Source organism: Carcharhinus amblyrhynchos, chromosome 23 (assembly GCF_965287045.1).
Source record: "Carcharhinus amblyrhynchos chromosome 23, sCarAmb.v2.hapA, whole genome shotgun sequence".
In the NCBI taxonomy this organism is placed as follows: Eukaryota; Metazoa; Chordata; class Chondrichthyes; order Carcharhiniformes; family Carcharhinidae; genus Carcharhinus; species Carcharhinus amblyrhynchos.
Genome location: NC_137346.1, coordinates 6,654,896 through 6,678,742, shown reverse-complemented (window position 1 = coordinate 6,678,742; position 23,847 = coordinate 6,654,896). Strand labels below are relative to the sequence as shown.

The 23,847-nt window shown below is 45.0% G+C and overlaps 2 protein-coding genes across 10 annotated transcripts in view; one reads left to right on the top strand and one right to left on the bottom strand.

Moving 5' to 3' along the window:
- Window positions 1-8,223: 8,223 nt before the first annotated feature.
- On the bottom strand, window positions 8,224-13,519 carry ptrh2 (peptidyl-tRNA hydrolase 2). Of its 4 annotated transcripts, none has more exons than XM_080210822.1 (2): window positions 13,279-13,519; window positions 8,224-9,676 (listed from the first exon to the last, which is right to left on the bottom strand). In XM_080210822.1, exons 1-2 carry the CDS (start codon window positions 13,354-13,356, stop codon window positions 9,143-9,145), a joined length of 612 nt encoding a protein of 203 aa, XP_080066948.1. In that variant the 5' UTR covers window positions 13,357-13,519; the 3' UTR covers window positions 8,224-9,142. The 4 variants fall into 4 exon arrangements, with proteins under 4 accessions (XP_080066948.1, XP_080066951.1, XP_080066949.1 ...); XM_080210825.1 differs by having other exon boundaries at window positions 13,296-13,517; XM_080210823.1 differs by having other exon boundaries at window positions 13,259-13,345.
- A 51-nt stretch (window positions 13,520-13,570) lies between these two features.
- The window catches only part of vmp1 (vacuole membrane protein 1), a 172,862-nt gene continuing 162,585 nt past the window's right edge, over window positions 13,571-23,847 (top strand). The window contains exon 1 of one of the 6 annotated variants that reach the window (XM_080210327.1): window positions 13,571-13,639. The gene's annotated coding sequence lies outside the window, so the exon portion shown is untranslated. The other 5 variants (XM_080210325.1, XM_080210331.1, XM_080210328.1 and 2 more) reach the window with 5 other exon arrangements.

Here is a 23,847-nt window from a genome sequence, read left to right as displayed (position 1 = left end):
TATAGATGATCTGGAGGAGGGAACCGAGTGCAGGGTGTCGAAATTTGCTGATGACACCAAGATTGGGGGAACGGCAAATTGTGCGGAGGGTGTGGAGAGTCTGCAGAAGGATCTAGATAGGCTGGGCGAATGGGCCAGGAAATGGCAAATGGAATTTAATGTTGGCAAGTGTGAGGTGGTCCACTTTGGTAGGAAGAATGGTAGGAAGGACTATTACTTACGTGGCGAAAAACTGCAGCAGGCGACGGTGCAGAGGGACCTCGGGGTCCTTGTGCATGAATCGCAAAAACCCAGCTTGCAGGTGCAGCAGGTGGTCAGGAAGGCGAATGGGATGCTGGCCTTCATAGCGAGGGGGATTGAATATAAAAGTAGGGAGGTCTTGCTGCAGCTGTATAGGGCATTGGTGAGGCCGCAGCTGGAGTACTGTGTGCAGTTTTGGGCGCCGCACCTGCGCAAGGATATTTTGGCCCTGGAGGGAGTGCAGAGGAGGTTTACTAGGCTGATACCGGAGTTGAGGGGATTGAGCTATGAGGAGAGGCTGAATAAACTAGGCTTGTACTCGTTAGAGTTTAGAAGAATGAGGGGAGATCTCATTGAGACATATAAGATGATGAATGGGATGGATAGGATAGAGGTGGAGAGACTCTTCCCGCTCAAAAAAGACAGTAGGACTAGGGGGCACAGCCTCAAGATAAAGGGGAGGCGGTTTAGAACGGAGTTGAGGAGGAACTTCTTCACTCAAAGGGTGGTGAATCTCTGGAATTCTCTGCCCGTTGAAGTGGTGGAGGCTGCCTCGCTAAATATTTTTAAGAAGCGGGTTGATGGGTTTTTGATAAGAGAAGGGATTAAGGGTTATGGGGAGAGGGCGGGAAAGTGGAACTGAGCCACGACAGATCAGCCATGATCTTATTGAATGGCGGGGCAGGCTCGAAGGGCTAGATGGCCTACTCCTGCTCCTATTTCTTATGTTCTTATGTTCTTATGTTACCAATGACTTAGATTGGAAGGGGATATAATGCTAGTCAGACTTTGATTGTGATTTATTATTGTCACATGTATTAACATACAGTGAAAAGTATCACTTCTTGCATGCTATACAGATAAAGCATACCATTCATAGCGAAGGAAACGAGAGAGTGCAGAATGTAGTGTTATAGTCATAGCTAGTGTGTAGAGAAAGATCAACTTAATGCAAGGTAAGTCCATTCAAAAGTCTGACAGGAGGGAGGAAGCTGTTCTTGAGTCGGTTGGTAGGTGACCTCAGACTTTTGTATCTTTTTCCTGAAGGAAGAGGGCGAAAGAGAGAATGTCCAGGTGCATGGGGTCTTTAATTATGCTGGCTGTTTTGCTGAGGCAGCGCGAAGTGTAGAGAGAGTCAGGAGGTGTTAAATGAAACTTTGCATCTGTCGTTACCAAGGAAGCAGGCCAGGGTGACAGATAAACAAACTATGTTCCTATAAGGATTTAAAATTGACAGAGTTGGGACCAGATAAAATGCATCCCAGGACATTGAAGGAAATGAGAATAGAAATTGCAGAGGAGAAAGGCTACAATCTTTCTGTCTTCCCTAGACTCAGTGGAGGTGCCTGTGGACTGAAGAATTGAAAACTTTGGCCCTTGTTCAAAATACGTTGTAAAGATAACAGCAGTTGCAGCCCGGTTTAATTTTGGTGGTGGGGAAGCTTTTAGAAACAATTATTCTGGATCGAATTAATCTTTCCATGGAAAATAAGATTTAATTATGGAGAGCCAGAATGGATTTCTTAAGGGAAGATCATATTTAATTACTTACTAGAGTTTTTTGAAGCTGGAACAGAGAAGGTTGATGAGGGTAATGCTGTTGATATGGTGCACCTGGATATCCAAAAGCCATCTGATACAGTGTCGTACGAGATGATGAATCACCACCTCCACAAATACATTTTAAAATTATTTCAGCATTTGTTGGCCATCCCTAATTTCCCTCAAACTGAGTGGCAGTTAAGAGCAATCAGGGTGTGGGTCTGGAGTCACAAGTGGGCCAGACTTGGTAAAGACAGCAGATTTCCTTCCATGAAGGACATTAGTAAACTGATGGGTTTTTATGACAATTGACAGCAGTTTCACGGTCATCAGTAGATTCTTAATTCCAGACTTTTACTAAGTTTCAAATTTCACTATCTGCTGTGGTGGGATTCAAATCCAGGTCTCCAGAGCATTACCCTGGGTCACTGAATTAATAATCCAGTGACAATACCACTATACCACTGGAAGTGTGCAGCATGAAGCGTGGCCTTGTTGTGCAAATGGAAACCTGGTGTCAGCTCATTAAACAGTCAGGAGGCAGAAAATCCCCATCATTCAGTTCTGCAGTAAGCAATGACTGAGGGAACACAGACGAATGGACCCACCTACAGCAATTATCACTTAACCCTATTTTTACATGTATAGTCAAGCCCTGAGCATCGCTGTTGTACAGCTCATGGGAAAAAAGGGACAGTAGCAATGTGAATATAAAATTGGCTGAGTAATAGGAAACAAGGAGTAATAGTTAATGGATAACTTTCAAGGTGGAGGAAGGTTTATAATGGTGGTTCCCCAGGTGTCAGTATTGGGACCTTTGCTTTTTCTGATACCATATTAATGATAGAGATCTTGTTATGTAGTAGAATGAGGGGAGATCTCATTGAGACGTATAAGATGATGAATGGGATGGATAGGATAGAGGTGGAGAGACTCTTCCCGCTCAAAAAAGACAGTAGGACTAGGGGGCACAGCCTCAAGATAAAGGGGAGGCGGTTTAGAACGGAGTTGAGGAGGAACTTCTTCACTCAAAGGGTGGTGAATCTCTGGAATTCTCTGCCCGTTGAAGTGGTGGAGGCTGCCTCGCTAAATATTTTTAAGAAGCGGGTTGATGGGTTCTTGATAAGAGAGGGGATTAAGGGTTATGGGGAGAGGGCGGGAAAGTGGAACTGAGCCACAACAGATCAGCCATGATCTTATTGAATGGCGGGGCAGGCTCGAAGGGCTAGATGGCCTACTCCTGCTCCTATTTCTTATGTTCTGATGTTCTTATGGCCAATTTCAAAGTTTGCAGGGGAGGTGATGGTCTCGTGGTATTTTTGCTAAACTGTTAATTCAGAAACTTAGCTCATGTTCGGGGGACCCAGGTTCAAATCTTGCCATGGCAGTTGGTGAAATCTACTGGTGACTGTGAAACCATTCTTTCTTGTCTCCATAAGTGCCTACGGATTTAGTTTAGGCAGGCATCATGATCGGCGCAGGCTTGGAGGGCTGAAGGGCCTGTTCCTGTTCTTTGTTGGAAAAACCCATCTGGTTCACTAATGTCCTTTAGGGAAGGAAATCTGCCATCCTTACCTGGTCTGGCCTACATGTGACCCTATGGCCACAACAATGTGGTTGACTCTCAACTGCCCTCCAAGAGCAACTAGGGATGGACAATAAATGCTGGCCCATGTCCCGCGAATGAATAAAAAGATACAAAGCTTGGAAGCATTGTAAACTTTGAGGACAGTGTAAGGAGTACAACTCTAAAGGTGTTCAGAAGCAGAGGGAGCTGTGTGTATACATGCATAGATTATTAAAGGTGGAAATACTGTTGGAGAGAGTAGTTAATAAAGTATAATTATCCTGGGCTTTATTAATATATACACGGAGTACAAGGAGGTTTTGCTGAACTTGTATAGGTTAGACCTTAGCTGGAGTATTATGCACAGTTCTAGGCACCACACTTTAGGAAGGATGTGAAGGCATTGGAGAGAGTGCAGAGGAGGTTTATTGAAATAGTCCTAGGGATGGGAAACTTCAGCACTGAGGACAGATTGGGACAGTTCTCCTTGGAGAGAAGGTTGAGAGGAGATTTGATGGAGGTGTTCAAAATCAAAGTTGGTAGAGAGGGAAAAACTGATCCCATATGTAAGGGTATCCAGAATGAAAGGGCACAGATTGAAAGTGAATTGCAAAAGCAGCAAAAGTGATAGGAGAAAAACCTTTCCTCACAATGAGTGGTCCAGGTCAGGAATGCTGTGCCTGAGGTTTGGTGGAGGCAGGTTCAACTGAGGCATTCAAGACGGCATTAGGTGATTATTTGAATAGAAATAATATGTAAGGGTACGGGGAAAAGGCAGCAAGTCATGATGCTTATTCAGAGAGATGGTGAAGAATGATGGGCCGAATGTAATGTAAAATAAAGTTTATTTATTAGTCACAAGTCAGGCTTACATTAACACTGCAATGAAGTTACTGTGAAATTCCCCTAGTCACCAGTCTGGCACCCGTTCAAGTCAATGCCCAAACCAGCACATCTTTCAGAATGTGGGAGGAAACTGGAACACCCAGAGGAAACCCACACAGACATGGGCAGAATGTGCAAACTCCACACAGTGACCCAAGCCAGGAATCGAACCTGGGTCTCTGGCGCTGTGAAGCAGCAGTACTAACCACTGTGCCACCGTGGCCTCCTTCAACCATGTAACAATTCTGTGATGCTGACTGGAGTGTCGGTCTAATTTTCTTGTTCTCAAGTCTCAGGAGTGGGGCTTGAACACACGATCTTGTGACTCAAAAGTGCTACCAATTGAACCACAGCTGCATCCCAGAAAGGGTAAGCAAGAGGAAGATGCCAATGAAGATGAACTCCAAGAGTTTGGAATGATTTACTTTGGGGACAAGATGGGCTGAGAGGGAATATGATTAATGTTTGCAAAATGATCAGTGAGAGGATTTGAATAGGTGCAGTGATATGGGTTACTTGAGATGAATAGGGAATGCTTGGACTAAGAAGCATGCAGATAAATTATATTTACAAAGAGTTTGATTTGCGACCAGGGTATATTTCTTTCAATCCTGAATTACTATCCTTAGGAGCGAACAGCTGAGTCAGGGTGACAACAGTTATTTGAAATGAATTTGACATATTGCTGAGTGAAGACAGTTCAGTTATGGGGATAAGCAGCTCGTCAGTTGAGGTTTAGTCACGCTTTTAGCCATCTCCTGGAATCTTACTTGATTATGGACAAGGGGTTGGCACCCTTTTTGTTTTAAATCTTCAGAGCTTTTTAAAGAAAGTTGTTAAAGTAACTGTTGTAATGCAACTTGCTTGCTGCAAGCTCCTACATTGAGACACATATCAACGCATCTGTTTTTAATGCGGTTGACAGCTAAGCATTGGCTTGGGTACCTGGCAGGGGGAATTTTGAAATAATGCCATTTAATTTTTTAGGACCACTTGCGAAGGAATGTAGGTTTAACATCTCATACAAAAGTTAGTACCTGTGACAGTGCAGCACCAACTCAGTACAGCATGAGTGATACATTCACAATCTTTTCATAGAATCATAGAATCCTACATTGCAGAAGGAGGCGATTCAGCCCATCGAGCCTGCACCGACCACAATCTCACCCAAGCCCTATCCCCATAATCTCATGCATTTACCCTAACTAATCCCCCCGACACTAAAGGGTGAATTATCTTGGCCAATCCACCTAACCCGTGGACTGTGGGAGGAAACTGGAGCAGCGGGAGGAATCCTCGCCGACAACGTGCAGACTCCTCACAGATAGTGACCCAAGCTGGGAATCGAACCCGGGTCCCTGGCACTGACAGGCAGCAGTGCTAACCACTGTACCATCCCAATTTTAAAATCAGATTGCATTCATTTCACAATTGTCATATAGAAATAAAAACTGCACATCAAGTATTAGCTGAAATGCCGTTTGTTCGACACCAGCCAGGGCACAGCCTTTTGATGAATGCCTGTTTTCCTGGAGGCAGTGTTCTTTCCCTCCATCACTGGCACACTGTTGCAGGATCGTATGCAGGATACACGACAACATCCCTCACCCCTGTGATCTCCAACAGAAGAAAAAAGCCAACAATCACATTTTTCCAAATTCTCCTCACATGGACCTTTATCAATTGTTGAGTCACTTTCTTGGAATTCTCCACCTACAGATTCTGCCACTTACAACAGGAGAGTTCTTTTGTACAATTTGTCCACTATATGCATGGCTGGTACCAGCGTTAACGATATTAGAAATCACTTTCCTTGTACATTCTCTTTGAATATTTCCCCCCACTCTTTCTTGAGATGTGGGTGTCACTGGCAAGGTCATTACTTGTCACCCATCTCGAAACATTCTTGAACTGAGTAGCTTGCTAGAATATTTCAGAGGGCAGTTAAGAGTCAACCACATTGTTGTGGGTCTGAAGTTACATATAGGCTGGACCAGATAAGGTTGGCAAATATCCTTCCCCAAAGGGTATTAGTGAACCGAATGGGTTTTTACAATCAATGATAATTTAACGGTTATCATTACTGAAACTAGCTTTATAATTCCAGATTTATTAATTGAATTTAAATTCCATCAGCTGCTGTGATGGGATTTGAACCCAGGTCCCCACAGTCTTATCTTGTTTAGTTTAGTTTTATTAGAGTCACAAGTTGGCTTACATTAATACTGCAAAGTTATTGTAAAAATTCCCTAGTTGCCACACTCCAGTGCCTGTTTGCGTACATGAAGGGAGAATTTAGCATGGCAAATTTACCTAACCAGCACGTCTCTCAGACTGTGGGAGGAAACCAGGCAGCATGGTCAGTGCAGACTTGGAGGGCCGAAGGGCTTGTTCCTGTGCCGTAATTTTCTTTGTTCTTTGAAACTGGAGCACCCGGAGGAAACCCACACAGACACAGGGATAATATGCAGACTCTGCACACAAAGTGACCCAGGCTGGAATCAAAACCGGGTCCCTGGCGCTGCGAGGCAGTAGTGCTAACCACTGTGCCACTAGACTACTGGTCCAGCAACTTTACCACTATGCTGCCATCTCTATGATAATTTGTGAGGGAGAAATGAAATAATCTCCTTTCAGAAGAAACTGAAATAAAAGTCATTAATGAGGAAAAGTCTGGAAACCAACTTTCACAACAGCAAAGGCTGCGAGTCAAAACGCTTCATGCAGAGAGAAACTGTAACATCTAATCCAATGTCGCACATCTGCTGTTTTTGGGTATAAAAATAGACACACAGCAAAATGATGGACCTGTACATCCTCTGCCTCAATAAGGCTTTTTTAATCACTGCATGTTCAGCCAGCCTGAGTCTGGAATCATTTCTGCCCGAGATAAACAGGTCACTTGACCTGTGGGAGCTGTGACAGCATTGCTGGAGCATCATCAACACACGGACATCAACAATCCAGCAGAAGGCTCACCAGTACTATATCGCTACCTGCAATCGGCCATATCTACTGTCTTGCCAATGATAGCCATACCCAGAGAACAAAGCAGACAATTCATGGCATCCCATGAAAATTCTGGTGGATGATCAGGATGGTGAACAACGGAAGGCTGCAACTGCACAGGATATTTGTGACTATGATCAGGGTTATTTCAGGAACAGAAGCCCGATTGCCACATTTGCAGGAAAGGCAGGTAGGAACTTTGCAATGGGAATGCTGGAAATGGGGCAGTAATTTTCATGGAATAAGGGATCGGGGGGTGGCTACTTGAGTAGTGAGTAATGACAGCAGTTTTAAAATAGAAAAAGACATCACCTGAGATGAGGGAACCTTTTAGTGTTGGCAAGTGCCAAAAAAATTTGGGTGGTCAGTAATGAGGGGAGTTGAGAGAAAAACTAGACAAAGATGCAGGTTCAGGGTAGGGAGTTGCGGGGGGTGATACCTTGGGAACACTTTGGCTTGAAATGGAGACATCAGTGACGGTTGTAACATTGGTCTCAGTTTCAGTGACACAAATATCCATGATTTTCTAATACTTGTGGGAACTGGAAGGAAAGGATAAAGGGTTTAAGGAATCAGTTGATAAAGAGAGGAAGCTGCCAAAGGTTATTTTTTCCAGTGATGCTGGAACAACAAATTGTTGTATTGTTTTGCAGATTTGTGGGCCTGCTACTACCTGATGTGGTCCAGCCAGATCTGACAATGGACAGTTAAACCTGGCGTGCACCGATTAACTTTATGTCTGTGCAAGTGAGTGAGGAGGGGCACTGATACTTGACGATGGAAAATCGAAAGGCCGAGAGGACTAACCTACTAAGTGCTGCAGGAAGCACGATGAGAGCAAAACCACTCCATCACAGAAAGTTAAAAAGTTACTCTGCAAATCAGCCATTATGTTTAAGTGCAAATTCATTAGGAAACTATACCAACACAATTCATCACGTAGGTGATTCTTTAACATGGAATACCAACACATTAATAGATTAATTCATCAAGTATGTGATTCTTTAATATGGAACAATGAAGACAGTCATTTGGAGTGGATATTTTTACAAACAAAAAGGCAAAATGACTTTTTCAGAGCCACCAAGTAACAATTTGCATTAATTAAATGTATTGGTCTCTCATGCACCTGATAAATACTGTTCTGTCTCAGAATCCATATTGTTTGGTAAAGATGGGTTTGGATTAGGAAGGCTGTGCAGATTTTTCTTCAGTTGAAAGGATTGGTAACCTCTACAGAAAGTCATTGATATTTAGCACATCCCACAGATCAGCCCAAAAAGGCTGGTTATAATTTGTTTTGGGATTTCCATAGTTCTAGGGATATTATATAGAGCATTGACTTTTCCCCACGGCAAACAGATGGAAGCAAAAGAGGCGTGCTAGAAAGAGCCCTCGATATCGGATATTTAATGGTGCCAGTGTGTTACTAACATTCCTTAGCAAGCTGCCCTGGACTCAGAGCTCTGTTGGTGGGAGTGCCTCCATTTCCTCTGTGCCTCAGCAAACACGGAGTTGCCCTCGTTATGTGGGGTTTTTAAACCAGTGCCAACACTGCCTCTCTGAACAATGTTACATCCTGAGGCACAGCAGTACCAGCTGGGCCATTGCCATCTGATGACAGAGTGGGCAGATCAGCAGCACTCTTCATGTGTTACATTTTCATCTACACAAAACAGGTACCAGCGTCTTCTACTGCATCCATTCACTTTAGTCTTGTCAGCCTGAGAGGAATTAAAACAGAGCACCACACAATATCCTATCAATATAAATTGACTCAAAACACAAGATCTTGGAGTTCATTGGCAGGGATGCATTGATTGTCAATAACACTCCTGCTGTAGGTTTGAGACCCATGAGTTCCTGTAACCGCCCACTCAACCTCAGCACAGATACATTTCAATAAAGTTTCAGGTGCCCTGTAACTTTGTCCACTACCTCAGATAAGCCTGGTCCAATGCCCAGGACAGTACGTGATCCAGGTGCTATCTGAGTGCGGCCAGCATCCTGGATCAAACTCACGGTCAGTCCCAGATCCTTGGCATTTGTCAGCAGGTCAACGAAGCAGTCCTCATCTGGTGCCTTGACGACCACTTTGGGCTGCCCACAGTACTCCCACTGCCTGAGCAGATCTGGATTCCATTTCTGCACCTGCCTGTAAGCAGAGACAGCAGCGTGCGAGCACTGAGCCGCTACTTTACCTTTCCCCATCTTCAGGTCATTTCGGACTACCAAAACCATCTTGTATTCCCCGCTTTCCCCCATGGTGCTGGTCTCCATCCCTGCGTTCCGCACAGAGGGCAGGGCTTTTAAGGATCCAACAAATCGTCCTCGTGCCATCCAACCCAGGCACAACCCACATCCAAGTCCAGTCAAAATCCCTAAAGTCAATGGGGTGGTCAGGAACTCCATCCTGTGCTTCTCTGCAAATACCTATGAGTGTGAAAACAAAGAATGATTATCCTGTCTGGCCTTTACTGTAACCATGACTCCTGGCACAAATTGCTGGCAGCATTTTACCTAATCTGTAATACAAGAAATTGGGCTTTTATGCAGCAAAAGCCCTAAACTTTCCATGTGATTCCTTAATTCTGCAACAAAGTCACCTTGTCTCTGAAAGGAATGACTATCTTGGTCAAACCAAAAAATTAGCCATTCTGATATCTCCAGCGGCATAAAATCTATGTTATGTAAAATGCATCAGTGTGATAATGTTACCATTTGCAGCAGCCAATCGGGAAGTACACTGTTGCTTTTTCTAGATTATCTACACTACCTGGCATGAATCAAACCATCTGTCAATTACTATCACAGGGACACAATCCACTATGCTTTCTGCATCCTGGATCCTAACCCTAAACCACCCCCCCATCACCACTAACCATTAACACAAAAGAGAGATCAGAATCAGGGTGACATGGTGGCACTGTGGTTAGCATTGCTAATTCAGAGTGCCAGGGACTTGGGTCACTGTCTGTGCAGAGTCTGTACATATCCCCTGTGTCTGTGTGGGTTTCCTCCAGGTGCTCCGTTTTCCTCCCACAGTCTGAAAGACGTGCTGGTTAGGTGCACTGGCCATGCTAAATTCTCTCTCAGCGTATCCGAACAGGTGCCAGAGTGCGGCGACAAGGCGATTTTCACAGTAACTTCATTGCGGTGTTAATGTGAGCCTACTTGTGACACAATAAGTTTAAAACCTATGGCCAGAGAAACAGAGAAAAACCAGAACATTCTACTGTCTGAAACGCCACCAATGCCTCCAAAAGTCTGAAAACATCACCACCTTCAACAAAGGAGATTGGTTCAGTGGTTAAATGGCATTCTCGGACACAATACTAGACCTGCAAAGTTGTACATTTGCTTGGTCTTTACAGGTGTGTGTATGTGTGTGTGTGGGAGGGTGGTCCAGTAGGACTGCCTCCTCAATGGCTCTGGCCTGAGAATCATAGAATCCTACAGCACAGAAGGAGGCCATTTGGCCCATCAAGTCTGTACCACCCATAATCCCACCCAGGCCCTATTCCTGCAACCCATTTATTTACCCTGCTAATAATCCTCCTGACACTAGGGTCAATTTAGCATGGCCAATTAACCTAACCTGCACATCTTTAGATTGTGGGAGGAAACCAGAGCACCCAGAGGAAACCCACACAGACACAGGGAGAACATGCAAACTCCTCACTAACCTGCCATGTCGTGACTTCTTACAGGTTACTGTCAAAGTCCAACAGGTTTATTTGATTGCAAAAGCCACTAGATTCAGAGCGCTGCTCCTTCGTCAGGTGAGTGGGAGTTCTGTTCACAAACAGGGCATATAAAGACGCAAACTCAATTTACAGAATAATGATTGGAATGCGAGTCTTTACAGCTAATCAAGTCTTAAAGGTACAGACAGTGTGAGTGGAGAGAGAATTAAGTACAGGTTAAAGAGATGTGTATTGTCTCCAGCCGGGACATGTGGTGAGATTTTGTAAGCCCAGGCAAATCATGGGGGTTACAGATAGTGTGACATGAACCCAAGATGCTGATTGAGGCCGTCCTCATGTGCGTAGAATTTGGCTATCAGTCTCTGCTCAGCGAATCTTGCGCTGTTGTGTGTCATAAAGGCCGCCTTGGAGAATGCTTACCCGAAGATCAGAGGCTGAATGCCCGTGACTGCTGAACTCCTCATCGCAAGCTGAATTCCTCAGCACTCCTCGTCACAATGAATGTCTCGGCACTCTATACCAGCATCCCCCACAATGATGGCATTGCTGCAACTGCCTCAGCACTCAACGCCGATAACTGCCAGTTTCCAGATGCAATTTTACAACTCACCCACTTCATCGTGGACCAACAACCAGTTCTTCATCCAGACACATGGAACAGCCATGGGGACAAAATTCGCACCTCAATATGCCAACATCACACACAGGTTCGAACAAGACTTCTTCACTACACAGGACCTTCAAACGATGCTATACACTAGATACATTGATGACATTGTCTTCCATTGGACTCATGATGAATAATTACTGAAACAACTATATGATGACATCAACCAGTTCCTTCCCACCATCAGAATCACCATGGACTACTCTCCAGAAATGGTTGCATTCTTGGACACACGTATCTCCATTAAGGACAGTCACCTCAGCACTTCACTGTACCGCAAGCCCACAGATAACTTAAAGATGCTCCACTTCTCCAGCTTCTAGCCTAAACACGTTAAAGAAGCCATCCCCTACGGACAAGTTCTCCGTATACACAGGGTCTGCTCAGATGAGGAGGATTGCAACAGACACCTCCAGATGCTAAAAAATACCCTCATAAAAACAGGATATGGCGCTCGACTCATCGTTCGACAGTTCTGATACTTGGGTCCTTGGGTTCATGTCACACCATCTGTAACCCCCATGACTTGCCTGCACTTGCAAAATGTCACTAACTATCTGGAGACAATACACATCTCTTTAACCTGTGCTTAATCCTCTCTCCACTCAGTGTCTGTACGTTTAAGACTTGATTAGCTGTTCCAATCATTATTCTGTAAATTGAGTTTGTCTTTATATACCCTGTTTGTGAACAGAACTCCCACGCACCTGATGAAGGAGCAGCACTCCGAAAGCTAGTGGCTTTTACTACCAAATAAACCAGTTGGATTTTAACCTGGTGTTGTGATGCTTCTTACTGTGTTTGCCCCAGTCCAACGCCGGCATCTCCACACAGTAACCTGAGGCCAGAATTGAACCCAAATCTCTGGCGATGTGAGGTAGCAGTGCTAACCACTGTGCCACCAAGCCATCCATCACAAGGTTACTTGCCTCCATCAGCATGCCCAATGGTCACCCAACATCCTTTACAATGGATACCTTCCAGTGTCAAGTGAACTTTTACATGATTGAATTGTGAATCGTGGGGCAGCATGGTGGCACAGTGGGTTAGCATTGCTGCCTCATAGCACCAGGGACTTGGGTTCAATTCAGGCCTCAGGTGACTGTGTGGGGTTTGCACATTCTCCTTGTGTCTGCATGGGTTTTCTCCAGATGCTCCGGTTTCCTCCCATAGTCCAAAGATGTGTGGATTAGGTTGATTAACCATGCTAAATTGCCCCTTAGTGTCAGGGGGCGGGGTTAGTGGGGTGAATACATGGGGTTACGGGGATAGGGTCTGAGTGGGATTGTCAGTGTAGGCTCGATGGGCCGAATGGCTTCTTTCTGCACTGAAAAACCACAACATTCTGTACTACATAGTAACTTTTCAACTCCAATATCTTATTTAAGCTAGAAAGTGAAAACATGCGACTTTTAAAAGAAAACCCTATCAGTATTCTCCGTGTGTCCTTGCAGCAGTATCCTGGAATTTTAATTCTTTAATGCCTGGACAGCGCCAGATCAATCCGGGAGAGTTGGCAACCCTGGGGCCTAGTCAGGATTAGCCTGGAGCTAGCCCGTGATCGTAACCAGATTTGGGCTGAAGATAAGCTTTATGTGTGGCTGGATGGAGTCTTGAAGCACAGATATCCCCTACCCCCACCTCTCTCTTTCTCGCTCTACCTTTAGCTGCCGCTCACAGGTCTCCAGCTGCTGAGCCGCCACTTCCCGAGGCTCCAAACCCAGGCCACCGCGGCGCATGGTTATGACGTCACCGAGCCCGTTCTCATAATTCACGCGTTAGTTTTTTTATAGATATTTAAAAATCTAGCAAAAAAACATTAAAAATTTAAAAAAACAATAAGGAGACCACAAAGCGCTTCCGGGAATGGGAAAGTTTAAAGAGAAAGAAGCGCGCACGCACCGAACGAGGAGGCGCCTCAGCTACGTCAGGGACTTCCGGTCGCAGCTAATAGAAACACGTCTACTTCCTGTGCGGCTCCAGATCAACGGCAAGAGCGCGCGACAGGAGCCGGCACCCGCGGTAACCGGGGTAACGGTGAGGGCGGGGGGGTGCGCGGGGCCGGCATTCGCAGTAACCGGGGCAATGGCGGTGGGGAGCCAGCACTCGCGGTAACCGGGGTAACGGTGGTGGGGAGCCGGCACCCGTGGTATCCGGGGCAACGGAGGAGGGGGGAGCCGGCATTCGCGGTAACCGGGGCAACGGTGATGGGGAGCCGGCACCCGCGGTATCCGAGGCAACGGTGAGGGGGAGCCGGTAACCGGGGCAACGAGCGGAGAGGGGCGAGATAGAGGCTGAGGGAGCCAGCACCCGCGGTAACCGGGGCAATGGGGGTGGCGGGGGGAAGAGTGAGTAGGGACTCAGTTAGCCGCCGAGGCAGAGGCGGCGGGGGCCTCGATCCATGTCTGAGGTAACCGGAGGGCATGAAGTGGGCAGAGAAGAGTCTGGCGCCCTCGGGAGGAGAGAGGCTAAGATTGTGGGGGTGAGGAGGAGGAGGAGGGGAGATTGTGAGGAGGGAGAGGATGAAGGGTTGTGGGGGCGGGAGCGGGTTAATGAGTAGATAACCCAGGTTTGAGCCTGATGTGGGGCCTGTAACTGGGATTGAAGAGGATACTGAGTGAGGTGATGTGATTTTGATTCATTATTGTCTACTATTATTAGTAGATAGTGAAAAGTATTGTTTCTTGTGCACTATACAGATAAAACGTATCGTTCATGGAGTACATAAGAGTGAAGCAAAGGAGAGAGTGCAGAATGTAGTGTTATTACATTCTAGGGTGTAGAAAGATTAACTTGGTCCATTCAGAAGTCTGGCAGCAGAGAAGAAGCTGTTCTTGAGTCGGTTGGTATATGACCTCAGACTTTTGGATCTGAGGTGACTCAGGATGATGATCAGTACGATAAAAAACTTTATTAGTCACAAGTAGGCTTACATTAGCATTGCAATGAAGTTACTATGAAAATCTCCTAGTCGCCACACTCCGATGCCTGCCTGGGGACTAATTTAGCGTGGCCAATCCATCTAACCTGCACTTTCAGACTGGGAAGAAATCCTCACAGACGTGGAGAAAGTGCAAATTCAACAGACAGTCACCCAGGCCAGGAAATGAACCCATGTCCCTGGAGCTGTGAGGCAGCAGTGCTGACCACTGTGCCACCATGAGGCACAGGGACTGGAAGGATATGAAGTGAGACTGTAGCTGGACAGAGAGATGTGTGGAAATGTTATGGTGGAGGTGGACAAGAAATTGGAGTTGACACCATAACTAATGTGCCATGATCTTATTGAATGGCGGAAGAGGCTCAAAGGACAGAATGGTCTACCCTTGTTCCGTAGGCCTCTGTTTCTATGTAAAGGTAAAACTACCACATTCCCAGATGACCATAGGCTGCTCTCCTCTTTTGAGGGGGAGAGCTGACTGGAGGTGATTTAACCTGAGGGGCAATGTTAAGAAGGTGGGGCCTGAGATTACTCATGAAGGTGGTACAGGACATGTTCATGTGTATGTCACCAGTGATCAGGTGGGCATATTCTGAGGCCAAAGGGTTGGAGAAGCAGCAGTTACGCAGTGGGAGGCTGATTGGCAGAAGCAATCCCATCTTGAAGGGTCGTTATAGTGCTATGATGGGGATTGCTGATGCTCTTGACTGCACCTTAACTGTGTTGTGATAAAGACAGGGGACAGAGTCCTGGCTCGGATCAGGACTTTGACCTCTAACAGTTGTTAATAATTCACCGCAACTGGGCTGTAATTTTTCTGGGTTATCATGGAACTTGCTGGGAGGACCGTGGGCCAGATAGTTCAGTGTCCTGGGTGGGGGGTGTGTGTGCTGCACTTTTGGGGGAAGAGAAGAATGATTGAATCTTAAATGTTGTTTTAAGAACATAAGAACATAAGAAATAGGAGCAGGAGTAGGCCATCTAGCCCTTCGAGCCTGCCCCGCCATTCAATAAGATCATGGCTGATCTGTTGTGGCTCAGTTCCACTTTCCCGCCCTCTCCCCATAACCCTTAATCCCCTCTCTTATCAAGAACCCATCAACCCGCTTCTTAAAAATATTTAGCGAGGCAGCCTCCACCACTTCAACGGGCAGAGAATTCCAGAGATTCACCACCCTTTGAGTGAAGAAGTTCCTCCTCAACTCCGTTCTAAACCGCCTCCCCTTTATCTTGAGGCTGTGCCCCCTAGTCCTACTGTCTTTTTTGAGCGGGAAGAGTCTCTCCACCTCTATCCTATCCATCCCATTCATCATCTTATACGTCTCAAGACTTCCAGCTTTCTCTTTGTAAATTAGTCATATTTGGCACAGACAAGGACAAAAAGGCCTGTTTCTGAGCTGTAATTGTTTTTTTTTTGCTTGTGTTGATTTGGGGGAAATTTGTAAGATGCTTATTGAATATTACAGGTGGCATGGTAGCACCTGGTGCTAAATAAATCGGTTGGACTTAAACCTGGTGTTGTCAGACTTTTTACTGTGAGCACAGTGGTTAGCAGTGCTGCTTCACAAAGCCAGGGACTTGGTTCCCAGCTTGGGTCACTCTGTGGAGTTTGCATGTGTCTGCGTGGGTTTCCTCCCACATTTTGAAAGATGCTGATTAGGTGCTTTGACCCGAACAGGTGCTGGGCTGTGGCGACTAGGGAATTTTGCAGTAACTTCATTGCAGTGTTAACTTGTAAACACAAGCGTTTACTTGTGACTGAAAAAAACTTTTAAAGAAAAGGTTAAAGTTTACTGTGTTCTGCTATGGAGAATCACTGGTTCAATGCAGTTGAGCAAACATATGTTTGCTTTCATTACATAGATGAATCCAGTTTGATCCGGGATTATTGTTTTCATTGGAACATCATGGCATGGTGGCACATGGGTTAGCACTGCTGCCTCCCAGCGCCAGGGACCCGGGTTTGGTTCCTGGCTTGGGTTACTGTCTGTGTGGAGTTTGCATGTTCTTCCCGTGTTTGTGTGGGTTTCTTCCCACAGTCCAAAGACATGCTGGTCAGGTACATTGGCCATGCTAAATTCTCCCTCAGTGTACCCGAACAGGCGACGGTGTATGGCGACTGGAAGATTTTCACAGTAACTTCATTGCAGTGATAATGTAAGCCTACTTGTGACACTAATAAATAAACTTAAAGTTTATGGCAGAGGATAAGTAGGAACATGAGATTAATTTAATGTAGAATCTTGCGTTAATCGTTGAGACCCCAAGTTCTATGTTGATTTGAGTGTTATATCGTCCATTTTTATACATTATATTCTAGTTACCCTTTCTCTGACTAGTTCTGCTTTTGAATACTTGAAGGTTTTAGAAGCAAGAATTTGGTATGGTGGTGCTATTTAATCCCCGTGACATTGCTTTTGAGAATGGTGTAGTTTGTTACTGTTGCAGACTGGCTGGTCAGGATTTGTTCTGAGTGTGAACACTTGGAAGTTTGCATTATACAGAAACAATTCCAGTTCATCTCCTATTCATATTGATTGAGCAGGAAGATAAAGCAAAACCCAATTTGTTTCCATCCCACTTGCACCTGTCATTCCTTTCTTGTCTCATTATTTTTGTTTTCTGTCTCAGTGGTTTTACAGTGCTTTCTGTCCTGTCTTTATCATCTATTTCTTGTTGTCATTCTTGAGTCTATCTAATACTACTTTGCATGAATTGTGCTGATAGCAGACCTGGGATCTGCTAATATTTGGAGGCTGGTACCTTTTATGTAATAATATTTCACGCTCCCTGGTTAAGGGAACTTGGCAAACATGAGAAACCTGCCCTGTGTTTGAAACTGATTGGACATATTTGCATCTCTGTATTGTTCTGCTTACAGCATTAGTAAATAATCAATGTAAAAGTTACTTTAGCATTCTACTCTTATGCATCATGTATACTTTCTTCATACTTGAGTTTTATATTTGCTTTCTTATTTATTTAAAGAACATAAGAATTAGGAGTGGGAGTAGGCAACTCAGTCTCTGGAGCCTGCTCTGCCATTCAAAACAATTATGGTTGATCTCATGCTCACTTTCCTGTCTGGTCCCCATAACCCTTCATCCCACTACTACTTAAAAACATGCCTATCTCCTCAAATTAGTTTAGTGTTCCAACATCCACTGCACTCTGGAGTAGAGAATTCCACAGTGAAGTAATTCCTCCTCATTTCTGTTTTAAGTTTGCCACCCGTTAGCCTAATACTACAGCCTCTTGATCTAGAATGTCCAACAAAGGAAAACATCCGTTCTACATTGTTTGGCACTTGAATCCTATGCATTTTTTTGTAAATTCCCTCTGGTGCAGTTGGATTGAGAAATATTGACGAAAGGCCAAGACGAAGATAAATTTACATCATTATATAAATTGCTTCATTATATTTGGGAGAAATGCAAGAGTGTAGTAAGCACAACAGAGAATGTGGTAATAATTGTTGAAGGGGCTCGTTTATTTATGGTAGTGTGAGTAAGGTCTGACAGGTACTTCTGTGGAGAACAGTTGAATTTAGCATTGGTTCTGCAGTAAGAGATCTAGCATTTTCAATACTTTCACAATTGTATGTTTGATGCACTTGCTTTGAAATAATATGGCACATTGAGTTCACCATTTTAATCCCATTTGGAGCTTAATCTGCTTATTTGACCTGTCTGGCAGCATTTTAAGGTAGGTGATGTTTATCTGTGTGTTTGTACAGAATTATTTCTGAAGCTCATGCCATTTGAGAGAGAAGATTCAAAGGCCTTTTGTTTTAACTGAGAAATCTAGGTGAAAGGTCTAGGCGGTGAGTACATGATATCACCAAGATTGTGAAAAGAGAATAGTGGGTAAGCAAATTGTGGAGGTTCTGTGATGCATAAAGTTGACCATTTATAGAAGTGTGTAAATTGTAGGTGAAAAGGGCCCTACAGTTTTGCAGTTGTAGCAAGGAAGGAGTTGGAGTGGAAAGCAATGCAATTAATCTTAGTTTTAACACAATGAGAATGCAGGGAAGAGTAAGCAAATAAAAGAAAGCTGCACTTAATGGGTTGCTGTGTGTAAGTTGGTGCCATGTTGCCTGCGTGACAGCAGCAACAGTATTTCATTCCCTATAAATTGCTTCCAGATATCTTGAGGTTTTGAAAGACACTGTACTCATGGACGCTTTGTTTATATTTGAGGCTCAGCAGAAATTGTTAATAATAGAGTCAAATAGTGCAGAAAAATAGAAGCATGAAAAGCCTTTTAGCCCATCAAGTCTGTACCGATAATATCTACCACTAAAGCTGCGCTCATCTCATTTTCCTGCACTTGTTTCATATCCTTGAATATTGTATTTCAAGTGCTCATCCAAATATTTTTTAAAGATTGTAAGGTTTCTGGCCTTGAGTGGAAAAAAAATTCTTAAACCTCTCTGAATCTCCTGTCCCTCACCCTAAAACTGTGCTCCCTCATGATTGACCCCCACAGCCAAGGGGGGTTTTTTGCATCTGTATTTACTAAGGAAACTGGCATGGAGTCTACAGAAATAAGGCAAACAAGTAGGGAAGTCATGGAACCTATACAGATCAAAGGGGAGGAGGTATTAGCTGTCTTGAGGCAAATCAGAGTAGATAAATCCCCAGGACTGGACAGGGCATGTTCCCTTGGACCTTGAAGGAGACTAGTGTTGAAATTGTAGGGCCCCTGGCAGATATATTTAAAATGTCTGTATCCATGGGTGAGGTGCCAGATGATTGGAGGATAGCTCATATTGTTGCATTGTTTAAAAAAGGCTCAAAAAGTAATCCAGGAAATTATAGGCTGGTAAGCTTGACGTCAGTGGTAGGTAAATTATTGGAAGAAGTACTAAGAGATAGGATCTACAAATATTTGGATAGACAGGGACTTATTAGGGAGAGTCAACATGGCTTTGTGTGTGGTAGGTCATGTTTAACCAATCTATTAGAGCTTTTGGAACAGGTCATCAGGAAAGTGGATGAAGGGAAGGCAGTGGATGTTGTCTACATGGACTTCAGTAAGGCCTTTGACAAGGTCTTGCGAGGGAGGTTAGTTAGGAAGGCTCAGTTGCTAGCTGTATGTGGAGAGGTAGTAAATTGGATTAGACATTGGCTCAATGGAAGAAGCCAGCGAGTGGTAGTGGAGGATTGCTTTACTGAGTGGAGGCCTACGACTAGTGGTGTGCCACAGGGATCAGTGCTGGGTCCATTGTTGTTTGTCATCTATATCACTGATCTGGATGATGATGTGGTAAATTGGTAAATTTGCTGATGATATAAAGATTGGAGGTGTACTGGACAGTGTGGAAGGTTTTCAAAGCTTGCAGAGGGATTTGGACCAGCTAGAAAAATGGGCTGAAAAATGGCAGATGGAGTTTAATGCTGACAAGTGCTGACAAATATTGCACTTTGGAAGGACAAACCAAGGTAGAACGTACATGGTAAATGGTAGGACATTGAAGAGTGTAGTAGAACAGAGGGATCTGGGAGTACAGATACATAATTCCCTAAAAGTGGTGTCGCAGTAGATAGGGTTGTAAAGAGTGCTTTTGGAACATTGACCGTTATAAATCAAAGCATTGAGTATAAGAGTTGGAATGTTATGGTAAGGCTGTATAAGATGTTGGTGAGGCTGAATTTAGAGTATGTGTGCAGTCTTGGTCACCTAATTACAGGAAGGATATTAATAAGGTTGAAAGAGTGCAGAGAAGGTTTACAATGATGTTGCCAGGACTTGAGAAACTGAGTTACAGAGAAAGACTGAATAGGTTAGGACTTTATTCCCTGGAGCGTAAAAGAATGAGGGGAGATTTGATAGAGGTGTATAAAATTATGATGAATGTAGATAGAGTGAATGCAAGCAGGGTTTTTCCACTGAGGCTAGGGGAGAAAAAAACTAGAGGACATGGTTAAGGATGAAGGAGGAAAAATTAAAAGGGAATATTGGGGGGGCTCTTAACACATTGTGTGGAATGAACTGCCAGGTGAAGTGGTAAATGCGGGCTCACTTTTAACACTTAAGAAAAACTTGGACAGGTACATGGATGAGGGGTGTGGAGGGATATGGTCCAGGTGCAGGTCAGTGGGACAAGGCAGAAAAATGGTTTGGCACAGCCAAGAAGGGCCAAAACGCCTGTTTCGGTGCTGTCGTGTTCTATGGGAACAGCTGCTTCCCACTCACTCTGCCCATACTCCTTATAATCTCACACGCCCTCGATCATGTCCCCCACTTAGCCTTCTCTGCTCTAAAGAAAACAGCACTCACTCTGAAAAGAAAAGCCCATGCACCTGACAAAGGGGCACAGTCCTGAAAGATAGTGGCATTTGCTACCAAATAAACCTGTTGGACTTTAACCTGGAGTTGTGAGACTTGTTGCAAAGTTTACCCCAGTCCAACGCCAGCATCTCCACATCTAAAGAAAATAATCCATGCCTACCTAATTATGATGTGGGTATGCCGGCGTTGGACTGGCGTAAACACAGTAAAAAGTCTGACAACACCAGGTTTTAGTCCAACCTATTTATTTGATAATATACTCGCAAGCTTTCGAGGGGTTACCCTCTTCGTCAGGTGAATGGAGAGTTCTGGCCTCAGACAGAGCATATAAAGCACAGACAGTTTAGAGATTACTGATTAAAATGCGAATCCTTACACCTAACCTGCTGTTCAAGACCTGAAGTGGCTGATAATGTGAGTGGTAGGAGCACTGATCACAGTTTAAAGAGATGTGTATTGTCTCCAGACAGTACAGTAAGTGAGGTTTTGCAAACCCAGGCAAGTCACGGGGGTTACAGATAGTGCGACATGAACCCAAGATCCCTGTTGAGACCGTCCTCATGTGTGCGGAACTTGGCTATCAGTCTCTGCTCAGCGACTCTGCGCTGTCGTGTGTTGTGAAGGCCGCCTTGGAGAATGCTTACCCGAAGGTCAGAGGCTGAATGCCCGTGACCACTGAAGTGTTCGCCAACAGGAAGGGAACAGTCTTGCCTGGTGACTGTCGAGCGATGTTCATTCATCCGTTGTCGCAGACGCTACGACAACGGATGAATGAACATCGCTCGACAGTCACCAGGCAAGACTGTTCCCTTCCTGTTGGCGAACACTTCAGTGGTCACGGGCATTCAGCCTCTGACCTTCGGGCAAGCATTCTCCAAGGCGGCCTTCACAACACACGACAGCGCAGAGTCGCTGAGCAGAGACTGATAGCCAAGTTCCGCACACATGAGGACGGTCTCAACAGGGATCTTGGGTTCATGTCGCACTATCTGTAACCCCCGTGACTTGCCTGGGTTTGCAAAACCTCACTTACTGTACTGTCTGGAGACAATACACATCTCTTTAAACTGTGATCAGTGCTCCTACCACTCACATTATCAGCCACTTCAGGTCTTGAACAGCAGGTTAGGTGTAAGGATTCGCATTTTAATCAGTAATCTCTAAACTGTCTGTGCTTTATATGCTCTGTCTGAGGCCAGAACTCTCCATTCACCTGACGAAGAGGGTAACCCCTCGAAAGCTTGCGAGTATATTATCAAATAAATAGGTTGGACTAAAACCTGGTGTTGTCAGACTTTTTACTGTACCTAATTATGAGACATAGGGTGGACAGTCAAAAGGTTTTCCCAGGGTGTTACTGCATATTCCAAGGAGGCATAGATTCAAGGTCAGAGGAGGAAAGTTTAAGGGAGATATGGGGGGAAATTTTTTCATGCAGAGAGTTGTGGGTGCCTGGAACATGCTGCCAGAGGAGATGGTGGAAGCAGGCACTTTAGCAACATTTAAGAGGCATCTGGATGAGTATGTGAATAGGGAGGGAATAGAGGGATACGATTTGAGTAAGGGTAGAGGTATTTTTTTTAGTGAGGGCATTGTGATCGGCACAGGCTTGGACGTCCGAAGGGCCTGTTCCTGTGCTGTACTTTTCTTTGTTCTTTCTCTGTTTTCATCTCTTTTTATAGCTCAAATGCTCCATCCCAGGCAACATCCTGGTGAATTTCCTCTACCCCCACTGGTGTGATCAGATCCTTCCTATTAACGTAAGGAGACCAGAATTGCACACGACATCGCAGCTACAGATAGTGCATGCACTTACTCTTGCGTCTTTCATCCAGCCCTGTCCTTCACCTCCCAGATCATTCCACACAGGGGACATCTGCGGCACAATGCAATTTTAAGGAGATCCTGCAACTCTGAACACCCCTCTGGTCTATGAACAGGAGCTGCACGTATTAGTTTAGGCTGTGCACCTAGCAGAAGAAATATGTCATCAGGACACAGCAACGAGGACGGGGCTCAATGTAGATGTATCGCTGCAGAATCTGAAGATGGAAGGTCGAGACCGAGTGCCAGTTTTTGAGATGATGGATATCTTTCTTGGGCGGCAGGGCAATTGTGATCCTGCATCCTAAAACCTCCCCAATCGCAGTACTATTCCCTAGGATCTCCCAGAATTCCGTGAAGGACCTCATTGTCAGCCCGTCCAACTCTGGGGCTCTTCCCCTAGAGAGGTTGTTGAGGATGCTGGCTAATTTCTCTAGGCTGATTGGAGCGTCAAGTCTACTGGCAACTCCAAACCAACCTGCGGCAAGTCTGTCCACAAAACTTTACGGCATCCTTGCTGGATGGATCTGGAGAAAAAAGGGCAATGTAATAATTGCAAGTGAGAGCCTTGATGCTCTCCAGATCCGAGACAAGAAGTGTTGCTGGTCAGCAACTTATGGAGGTGCTGATGTGTCCCATGTCTTTTTTCCAGTGAATAGAAGGGAAGCTGTGGTCCAGGTCCATACAGATCTGGATCTGCAACCTCACGTACGTGCCACAGAACCTGACAAGTTGCAAGTCCCACTGTGCCCTTCTTACTGTATGCCAGCTGTACGGCCAGATCTTTGTTGGGCTCAGATGTAACTCCAGGTCGAAAACCACCTCCTCAATCCTGAATTTCTACTTCTTTGTCGACCCCCTCGTGTATTCCTGACAAAAGGTGATGGGTATGAGTCTTGTTCACATCCCAGATAGCCTCATGGAGGGGAAGGCTCCCCGCTTCCTTCTCCAGCCGGCCCAGAAATGACAAAAATGAATCCAGGAACTGCCTGTCCTCCAGTAGCTGGTTGTTAAAAGTGCCAGTACACTGACCCCACCCTGATGAGATCTGCCAGTACCAATTGTGGTCCGAGCATGGCACCTGCTGCACAGAGGCTCATGGAATGCCAGATGCATATGCCCTTAGAATATAAAGGTCGTGAAGTTTGGATGCTCCAGTACATGTGAAGAC